Genomic DNA, 10451 nt, shown 5'->3' on the forward strand with positions numbered 1-10451 from the left:
CCACTATGGTTGCCTTCTACATGCATAAAATTAATAATCCTTTTTTGCATGTTCCAATTATCATCAATCCAATGTGCAATGACACCCAAATATGACTTGTTCTGAATAGATGTCCATGTATCCATAGTGAAACTAACACGACAGGACAACTTTTTGAATTGTGCATACAACATATTCTTTTCCTCAATATAAAGATCCATGATCTCTTTACGAGCAGTGACACATGACTTCAAAGGAAATGATGGTCGCAGTGATTTGATAAATTTCATCAAGTACTTGTGTTGGGTAATACTGAAAGGATACTCATGCATGATGATGGCATAATATAGCAGTCTCACACTAAAATTCTCATCAAATTTATATGTTGATATAGTATCGCCATTCTGAGTTAGGTGTTGTTGACCCTTCAAAATCTTATGCCTCAGCTTTAAATGGTTACTAAAAGCCTTTGTGCCATTTGAACTATCAGCCTTAGCTTTATGTGCACATTTTTTGCATTTTGCCCATTTTTGCTTAACAATGGAACCATCAGTTTGCTCCACTTCTACATCATACCTTGTGAAATGCTCCCAAACCCATGAAGTGAGCTTCTTTTTCTTGACTTGTTCTTCATCCAATTCATCTTCAGTGCTTATTTGGACACTTGCAGCTACGCTTGCATTTTCATTTGCGCTCGCACTTCCATCTTGTGCAACTATAACAAAACAAATAAAGTCAAAAAAGACACATGTTAATATACGTTTGTAGTCACATGAAAATGAAACAAATAAAGTCAAATAGGACACCTTTAGCCAATTGTGGCACTAAATCCATGCTCTGGTGTGACCTTGCTGCTTTAAATGAAGATGCCATAAACTTGCTTGTTGGGGTATTGGTTGACTTGGTTGTTAGTTGTCGTTTCACTACACGATGGTCTCCATCTACAGACTTGTTTTTTCCACGACTAACTTGTTGGCTCAGGACATTCACCTTACTACCAATAGGTGCAGGAACATGGTCCTCCTCCACCATGTGTTCACTGTTGTTAGCATTAACATCCTCCTCACTGCGATGTATTTCATCTTCATGGGACACATTGTTGTCAATGTCACAAATATCATCGACATCCATGGCGCTGTCATTATATGAGCAAAGTTACTAATAGTTGCTAAATCATACTAAGTGGTCTGTCATCGTCAACAACATTACTAAGGGTGAGGGGCTGCAACAACATTACCAAGGGTGAGGGGCTGCACGACGGGGCCACGGATCGAGGGTTCGGCCGTGAGGTGCGTCTTGCTGCTGCTGATGAGCCGCCGACGACGAGCCAACGATGGTGGCCGCCGAGGAGTGTCCGCTGTTGGGACCTGATACGCCGGTGTGGGGCTGCTGCATTCTTGGATGCAGGGGTCGACAGCGCCTAGAGCTGGAGGCAGGGGTCGGTGCGACGATGGCGGCGCCTGGAGCAGTAGACTGAATCTTGGTCGCTGGGAGCCTCGGACGGACGGGCCGCGGGCGCTCTGTCAGTCGGTCTGGCGGCGTGGTGCGGCGGCTCGGTCGCTGGACGGCGTGGACACCGGCCTGGACGGTGGATGCGCCAGACGCTGCTCGGGCGGACGCGCCTGGACTCCTAGACGCTGGTCGCTAGGAGCCTTGGGCGTCTTGGACTCTTGGTGTTCTTGAACGGCCCGTCGGTGATGCCGCTGGTGGGCGTGGCCGAGAGCGGCGAGGCAAGGCCGGTGTCGCCTGCGGAGCGCTTCCGGCGGGCGCCGTCGAGGCCGCTGGAGGAGGAGGTGATGAGACCGATGGAGCGCTCGGTGAGGGAGAAGATCTGCGAGGCCAGGTGCTTGGCTGCTTGCACAGGTCCGCTCGGGCGGACGCGGACGGACGGGCGCTCGCCGGCTCGCCGCTTGGTCTGGCCTCTAGCGGCGGCGCGGCGCCTCACGCGGCTGGGGCCTGGTGCTGGCGACCTGGCGGCGCGGCGTGCTGGTGACTTGAGTCAAGGGGCAGGCCGCCAGGGTTAGGCCGTAGTGCGTCGCAGCGTCGGTTCCTGGAGCCTTCAGCTAGGTGGACTAGGCCGGCTAGCTATTGGGCCAGAAAGATTACCGGGTACCCGGGAGCCGGGTACCCGTATCCGCCCGAGGATGTCGGGTATTTACCGGGTATTGCACGTCCCGTATCCGTCCCGTATCCGATAAGATTCTATCCGGGTATTACCCGTATCCGTCCCGGAAATAAAATTACCCGTATCCGTATCCGAAAAAACGTCCCGAATTAGTATCCGTATCCGGTACCCGGTTCGGGTACCCGACCCGTTTTCACCCCTATCGCGCTGCATCGTAAGGCAGTGTATGTTCCTTTGCCCTGGAATGAAGTCTCTTTCAATGTTGCGCGCGGTCTGCTGGTTGCCATAGACTGTGATCACGCCTTGCGGACCCAGGATTTTCATACACAAGTAAAGTCCGTGAATGGCTGCTTCAAACTTGTTAATGGAGCCCCGACCCATTATGGCGTTGTACGAGTATACCATGTCGACGATGTCGAAGGTGACCTGCTCACTTCGTGCATTGGGTGCTACACCGAAGGACAGGGGTAGCTCTATCTTGCCCACAGGAAAGGTGCCCTTGCCACCGAAGCCATATAAGGGGTTGTCCGAAGGCTTGAAGAGACTGTGGCTGATGCCCATGCGGTCGAAGGCGTGGAGGAAAATGTTGTCCGCCTGGCTGCCGTTGTCAACTAAGACTTTGTGCAGGTCCTAGCCTGCCACGCTGCAGTTGATTACCATGGCGTCCATGTGGGGTGCGCTGCGCAGGTCGACATCTCTGGCGTCGAAGGTCAGCAGCACGTGGGACCACTTCGTTTGCACGACTGGACCAGTGACGGCGACGTGGTTGATACTTTGGTAGTGGTCCCTCTTCTGTCGCTTCGTGTCAAAGTCGACGCTGGACCCCCGAGTTATCATATGAATGACTCCGCGATACGGCTGATCAGCGAAGTCTTCTTGCTTTGGTGCTTGAGGTGATTTGGGTGGTGGATGTTTGGCTGATGCGGGTGCGGAGGCTGGAGCGGAGGAGGTACAATTTGTACCTCCTGGTGGTGTTGGTATGCGTGGTTAGGTGGATGCTGAGCGGGGCCATAGTTGTATGGTTGTGGGAGGTGGTGTTGATATGTGTGGGCGACAACTCTTGGGTTGTCGGCGGGTTGCGCCCGGGACATCCTGTCCCTGGTGGCCTTCGTTCCGGGCAGTCCCTCGTCGGGTGCGTGCAGTCTTCACCGTGAAATAGGCAGTAAAACTTGCGCGTCTGCTATGCCCGTCCTCGACCCCGAGCACGTGTGTCATTGCCGCGACCCTGGGGGGATAATCTTGACGGTGAGGGGTCTCACCAGTGGGGTGCTGGTTGGCAATGTTGTGCACCTGCTGCTGACTGCGGCTGTCTCGACCGGAGTCTGACTGTGAAGGTCTTGTCCATGTTCGTCTGGACTGCGGAAGGTCCTTGGGTTTCCTCTGGGACTCGACCTTGCGCTGGTGGAGTCCTTCGGATCTGGCATATTTTTCAAATAGTTGATAGAGCTCCTGGAGATTCTTTGGTGGGTCCCTGATGCAGTGGCTGTAGAGGACGCTAGCCCAAAGGCCACTGATGGCGTAGTGAATGTCGATTTGGTCATCGATCGAAGGCAGTTGTGACTTGAGAGTCAGGAACTTGCGGTAGTACTCCCGCAGAGTTTCTTTCTCTAGTTGCTTGCAGAGTGACAGTTCGGCCAAGGCATCGGTGTCTGGCCGGTACCCTTAGAAATTGAGTAGAAATTTGTCCCGGAGACTTCTCCAGGAGTCGATAGACAGCAGAGGCAACCTGGTGTACCAGGTTAGGGCCGGGCCTTCGAGGGCAATGATGAAGGACTTGGCCATCGTGGCGTCGTCCCCTCCGGACGATGCGATAGCGACTTGATAGCTCATGATATACTGTGCTGGTCGGTGCTGCCGTTGTACTTGGGGTAGGCCCCTGCCCTGAAATTGGCGGGCCATGGTGACACTTGCAGGTGCGGCGCTAGGGGACTCCGCTCATCAAGGTAGTTGACGCCTTGGAATGCTGCGGCGTGTGGGATGACGGGTCTGCGCTGATGAATGAATAGGTCTCCGATTGGCGCGCGTTGTTGGAGGGGCGGACCGTGCTGCAGATCATGTTGGCCTTCGCGCAGCATGAGCGCAATCTCTTGCTCGAGCTCCTGAGCCCTCTGCTCCTCGTCTCGTATCATCTGGCGCACCTTGGCCTGCGTGGAGACACGTTGGCGCTTGGCCTCGAGGATCTATTTCTGCTTCTGGAGGTTACGGTTCTTGATGCGCAAGGCCCGCAACTGTAGCTGTTCCTCAGCTGAAACGCCGATGACTTCGCCGTCCTCAGTGGTGTCCTCGCCCTCTAGTGGAGCGAAGCCTGGGGGTGCTTGCGGTTGTCCTCCGGAGCTGCAGGTGCGGAGGGTGCCTTCGGGTGTAGGTTGATCATTGTGCTGTCTCTTGCTGAGTGCGTCGTCTTCGCAGGCTTCTTGGTGGGTGGTGTCTGCAAGGGCCTTGCCCTTTTTCTCAGCCAACAGCGCTGCCTTCGCTGCTTCGTCAACGGATGGGGCTGCCTTCGAGCTAGCTCTCTTGGGTGCCATCGCGGGTGGTTTTTTCGTAGCACAAACGGTGGGCGCCAAATGTTGGAACTTGCTCTCCTGGGCAAGTTGATCCAACGGGGGAGTGAAAGTAATGTAAACAAGGTTTCAATTTGAGATGACAATAGCTCTGTTAATCCAGCCTCTCAAGGGCACTGTACATGGGTATTTATAGGTGCCTGAGTGCCCAACGTCTTGAAGTAAGGACGCATGTGCCCTCAGGCGCCTGGACTATCCCCGGAATATTCCCATAAAGTGGGGTTACAGACTGTCATTACAGAAAAGCCATTACAAATCAGACCCGTAATACACTTCTCTGTGCGGGGCCTGTTACAATGGGCCGAATCCCACGTGGGCCTCCAGGTTGGATGAGGACGTGGGACGGGGCGACCCTGTCGTAGGCCTTCGTCTTGCAGTGTAGAGGACGAAGGGTGGAACCCGCCGGTTGTTTCGCCTCCATTGGTGCAGCGAGATTGACTAGGGCCTGGAGCGAAGGGTAGCGTCTTTGCCTTCGCCTCAACACGACTGTTGGGTCTCAGACTCACGCAACCGCTCTGCAACCCGCTCCGGCGAAGGCGATGGAGGACGCACCCATCGGTCTTGACGTGGCGCTGGCGGTTGCTGCGGCGGTATCGCATGCGTCGCAGCGTTGCTAGGTCCAGCGCCAGGATCACCACCGGTCCGGCGGACTCGCTCAGGGTCAAGTGTGGCCCAGGCTTTCTTCTTGCGGCGCTTCTTGGCATGGCGACGTCCATGTCGATGCGCAACACGTAGAAGGCGACGTGCGACAAGGTCAGCACCTCGCCGACGACGATGGCCACCGTTCAAAAACCGAAGGATGAAGGTAACAAGGGCAACAGAAAGATCTTTATAGATCATCCTGTATCCGACGGTTGTTTTGCTTTGATGAAGAACTTCTTGCCTCCGGTGGAGTTGTCTTCTGTGGCCTTTGCTCTTTTTGTGAAAGCAAGTGCTGATGACGTGTGAGAAAGTAAAACTGGTGAAAGTGAAAATAGGAACCGAGAGCACTTTCTTTATTGCATTCTCGTATATATACAAGTGAAAAGGCAGATGCGAAGACGTGCGAAAGTGGAGAACGTGCGAAGGGACATGTCCCATGACTATTCGGTCCATACGACTAGTGCAGTAATAACTGCTTACATCACGTAGCACTTTACACTAGAGAGTTTACCACACTGGAGTCTACACTAGCTGTTTCCTGCTTATTGGCGTTTGGTGCTGCCACCCATGTTGATCACTGCGAAGCCCTCCTGTCTAACTTTGGCGAATTCTTGATTAGCCTTCCTGTCAGCGATTCCCTTCAATGTAAGATTGAAGCTCTTCTGCTTGGATGTTGTGGCCGGGTCGCTCGTTTTGGGAACTTTGCTGGGAAGTGTCTGCTATCCATTTCAAATTCTAACTCGTTTTGCCTTTCTTGATAATTTTGTACCGTATACTTAGATGTACACCATATATCAGGCCAATTTTTTACTGTTTACTTAGATATGCGCCTAATATAGACTGGAAAATACTGCAAATACCGCCAACGATTAACCGTCGGCACGTACGTACGCGTATACCATAAAAAGGAGCTAGCTAATTAGTGTTTGTTGTTTGACCCATCGATATTATTTTTTAAAATTTTTCAAAATGTCTATAAATAAATGAATAATTAAAGAAATAAGTATATATACAGTTGTTATAAATAAATAATTAAACATTTCAATAATGCATTTTACATCACTGCATTTGGGAGAGGAGAGGCGCGCCTGAAACACAAAAGAAGAAAATAGAGGCATCAAGGGATCAATTTATTGAGCACCAGTTCAGCAAGCATTGCACTCCGATTATCTTTTTATTCTTTCCTTACCGAGGTCAAAACCCCAGAAGCAGCTAGAAAGTCGGCAAGTCACGCACCCAAACAGGAAACCAAGGCATACGGTTGCTAGCTACTGTCTTACACACCTCAACAGGTACCTCCTATAGCTATCCCCAGCATGTAACTTGTGCCAAGAACACCCACCACCACCACCACCAGGTCACCACACTAAGCATCAACAAAACAAGGCGTCGACTGTCTCTTTCTCTTCCGAGTCACCACAGCTATTCCTACCCTCCTTTGTGTTTGGCTCCGGCTACTCAGAAAGCCAGTGGCGGCAGTGGCAGGCTGCTGTTGAGCCCCGATCGCATCCTCCTCTTCCTCAGCCTCTCTGCGATGATAAAGGCGAGCTCCAGGGACTGGGAGGCATTCAGCCTTGGGTCGCAGTGGGTGTGGTAGCGGTCGCTCAGATCGTCGAAGGTCACGGTCCGTGATCCACCGATGCACTCGGTCACATTCTGCCCAGTCATTTCAAGGTGGACGCCCCCAGGGTGGCTTCCTTCTTGGTCATGCACATCGAAGAAGGCACGCACTTCAGCCTGTTAGAGATGGAGTTCATGATCAGAGTCACAGCAAATGGTATCAGTTGGGAGGCCAGAACGGAATGTTCCTAGATGAAGTGTAAATGCCCCAGTGAAAATGCATGCCTAGGGTAAAACGAGTAAACATGGAACTATAGAGATCCCATTGTGTCAAGTGTCAACCAATTCATTGATCAAACGTGTTGCCCTTAGAGTGGCATTTTAACATCCATTCATGACGCTAGAAAGACATCATCAAATGGTTTCTATCAGAACTTAAGGTGAAAACTCATTAATAGCAGCACTTAAAATGCAGATCCAAAGTTTGCTTAAAAATGAATTAATAATTTGAACATGATCATTTAGCACCAGCCCAGCCAAGTACTTTATTAAATCATAAGCAGATACAATATTCCAGAAGTATGACATATCCTCTAAAGTCCTGCAATCTTATACCCTTACAAGTAGAGATACGGAGCAAAGGAATAGATGGGAACTTCAGATATCATTCCATATTCCCAATACAACCATATGAATGCCGAAACAAAACTGAGATTCGTTCAGATTTATCATAATAGAAATGCATTGCATACTAGAGAAGAATGAACAAGAAGTTCCTGGTGGAACGTGACTCACCAGAATGGAGTCAAATGGACGAGTCTTCAGGCCACAAGGGGCCTTGATGGTGTTTCCATGCATAGGATCAGTAATCCATGTGACAATCAGTCCAGCATTGCGAACAGCACGGATGAGATGAGGCAACTTCACCCTCATGTTCTCTGCCCCCATCCTTGTAATTATGGTGATCCTTCCAGGTTTGTTTGAAGGGTTCAGAATATCAATCAGCTTCACCAACTCACTGGGGTTCATTTTGTCGCTCACCTAAATTCCACAAATTGCATGTAGATTTGACAGTCAGGATCACAGGACAAGTATAGTGCCTAGATTTCACTTAACAAATAGAAAAAAGGATTTAAAGCTGACCTTTATGCCCAGAGGGTTGGCAACACCACGGAGGAATTCAACATGAGCTCCATCGAGTTGTCGAGTGCGCTCACCAACCCACAACATGTGGGCCGAACAATCATAGAAAAGGCCACTGGTGGAATCCTCACGGGTAAGAGCCTGCTCGTAGGGTAAGAGAAGGCACTCGTGCGAGGTCCAGAAGTCAGTAGTCGTCATTATCGGGTGGTCGACTGTAAGCCCCGATGCAGTCATGAACCCAAGAGCATCATCCACCCTATGGGCCAATTCACGGTACCTATATATCATTCCAATGAAAATATCAAACATCAGATTATGATATATATTTAGCCATTTGCAGACACACAATTTTAATTCAACCAAAATTAGATAAATATTTCATGTAATAATGTAGCAATAATATATGATTAGCTAAACTATTCCTGTATCTCTGGTTACAAATTGTTGCTTTACATGTGCCCTTCTGACTGAGACTTGTGAGAACTTTGGTGAGGCAATAATTTTCTAGGAAAAGCCAAATACTAAGTCCACAAAATATCATAAAGTACATCGATTAAACAATATAGACCATATTGCCGTGACTAAACCAAAACCTTAAACCGAAAGAAAGACTGTATGCATTAAATATGATCAATAAAGGAATTACATGGTCAGATTAGCAGTGGCATGTTTTATTGACTGACAATAATACTTTCTCATGGTACCTTGTTTACACACAAAAGAATCAATATATGCAACAAGGATATCCACCCAAAGACAATGATGCCCTGCTAGCAGCTTCTGCGAAAGAAGGGGACATGTAAAGGGAAAGATCCGACATACTCTACTACAACTACTTGTACCCAACTTCATACTACTGACTTATTATGGTCCAAATGAGCCACATGATTTTTACACCATTGACGACTAACAAACGAATAAGAACCACAAAAAATGCTGAGCACTATTGCTCTATTTTAAGAATGGTTCTAGTTGAATCCATATGTTAAACTTTCATCAAAATGTTCAATAACTAAGAATAGTTACTTCCACTTTGAAATTATCACCAAAAGAGGCGGATCTGTGCTATCACTGGCAACATATATTGCATAACTTTTTCTTCATCGTACCATCGTGATAACGAGATATGTTTTTCATTCTGAAATGACAGCGACAACCTTCCACAGCAACATTGCTACTGAAAAATCACAGGAAAGGGGACTGAATTTTCTCACCTATCACCTTGCTCGTTGTGATCCATGAAATCGAGGTTCCACTGAGTGACGCGCTGCATGGCAGCGTACCCTCCGGTGGCGAACGCGCGGAGCAGGTTGAGTGTCGCCACCGACTGTGCGTAGGCGCGGATCATCCTCTGCGGGTCCGGCACGCGGCTCTTCTCGGTGAAGTCGTCGCCGTTGACGTTGTCGCCCCTGTAGCTCGGCAGCTTAACTCCGTCCTTCTCCTCGAACGGCTCAGACCTTGGCTTGGCGAACTGGCCAGCCATCCTCCCCACCTACCGCGCACAGCAAAGTCGGGTCAGATCTAGCGAATCGGCACGCCTAGTGACCGGAAATAGGTGGTGGATTTGATGTGTCGGTGGGTACCTTGACGACCGGCATCTGGCCACCGAACATGAGCACGACGCCCATCTGGAGAAGGACGCGGAAGGTGTCACGGATGTTGTTGGCGTGGAACTCCTTGAAACTCTCGGCGCAGTCGCCACCCTGGAGGACGAAGGCGCGGCCCATGGCGGCCTCGGCCATGCGCTCCTCGAGGCGGCGCGCCTCTCCGGCGAACACCACCGGCGGGAACGTCTCGATGGTCTTCAGCACCGCGTCCAGCTCCTCCGCGTTCGGGTACTCGGGGAGCTGCAACGCCTTCTTCGACCTCCAGCTGTAGACCGCCCACTTCCCGTGCGCTGCCGGCTTCTTCTCCGGCGTGGCCACCGCCGAGGCGGAGGAGTTGGCGCCTGCGGCCGCGGGGACCGCGGGCCCGTTGTTCTTGGACGGGTCGGCGGCGTGGATGGCGGAGATGGTACGCCTCTTCAGCGGGAGGAACACGGCCGCGCGGCGCGGCTGCGATGCCACGCCACCGGACACGGCCGCGGCTGCTGCGGCGGAGTTGGTGGCCAGCGCCATTGCGATTTGCGAGCGAGGGGTGCTAGATGGGTAGGTAGAAAGGTAGCGGTAGATGGGGAGGAGTCGTGCTGTGCAGGGCGTTTCCTCTGAGGAAATGGAGGTGGCGAGCGGGGGGTATTTATTGGCGGGCGGAGGAGGTGGTGGGGTTGGTAGCCGTGAGCGGCGACGGAGGGGTAGTTGCCGCCGGGTGGAGACGAGGCGGTGGAAATGGAACGGAGAGGGGAAGGGTAGTTTGGGGACTACGGCTGCAATTCGAGCGGCCGTGCCTCCGGGGTTATTGTTAGCCTGTTAGGTGGCGAGTCTACGTCAATGACAATGTGGGGC

At 51.2% G+C, this 10451-nt stretch overlaps 1 protein-coding gene across 1 annotated transcript; it reads right to left on the minus strand.

Annotated features, from left to right (window-relative positions):
- Window positions 1–6416: 6416 nt before the first annotated feature.
- Window positions 6417–10216, minus strand: LOC100501272 (Phospho-2-dehydro-3-deoxyheptonate aldolase 2 chloroplastic). Its single transcript, NM_001346733.1, has 5 exons — window positions 9594–10216; window positions 9225–9502; window positions 8011–8287; window positions 7663–7908; window positions 6417–7044 (listed from the first exon to the last, which is right to left on the minus strand). The coding sequence occupies exons 1-5, from the start codon at window positions 10125–10127 to the stop codon at window positions 6766–6768; spliced, it is 1614 nt and encodes a 537-aa protein (NP_001333662.1). The 5' UTR covers window positions 10128–10216; the 3' UTR covers window positions 6417–6765.
- Window positions 10217–10451: the final 235 nt, after the last annotated feature.

This window comes from Zea mays, chromosome 2 (assembly GCF_902167145.1).
Source record: "Zea mays cultivar B73 chromosome 2, Zm-B73-REFERENCE-NAM-5.0, whole genome shotgun sequence".
Classification (NCBI taxonomy): domain Eukaryota; kingdom Viridiplantae; phylum Streptophyta; class Magnoliopsida; order Poales; family Poaceae; genus Zea; species Zea mays.

Excerpts from the sequence above, each read along its gene's own strand:
- LOC100501272 (NM_001346733.1), bottom strand. The coding sequence starts at position 10,127 with ATGGCGCTGGCCACCAACTCCGCCGCAGCAGCCGCGGCCGTGTCCGGT. Across the intron at positions 7,909-8,010 it reads CCAACCCTCTGGGCATAAAG|GTGAGCGACAAAATGAACCC; the intron begins GTCAGCTTTAAA and ends TGTGGAATTTAG. Across the intron at positions 7,045-7,662 it reads GTCCATTTGACTCCATTCTG|GCTGAAGTGCGTGCCTTCTT; the intron begins GTGAGTCACGTT and ends CATCTCTAACAG.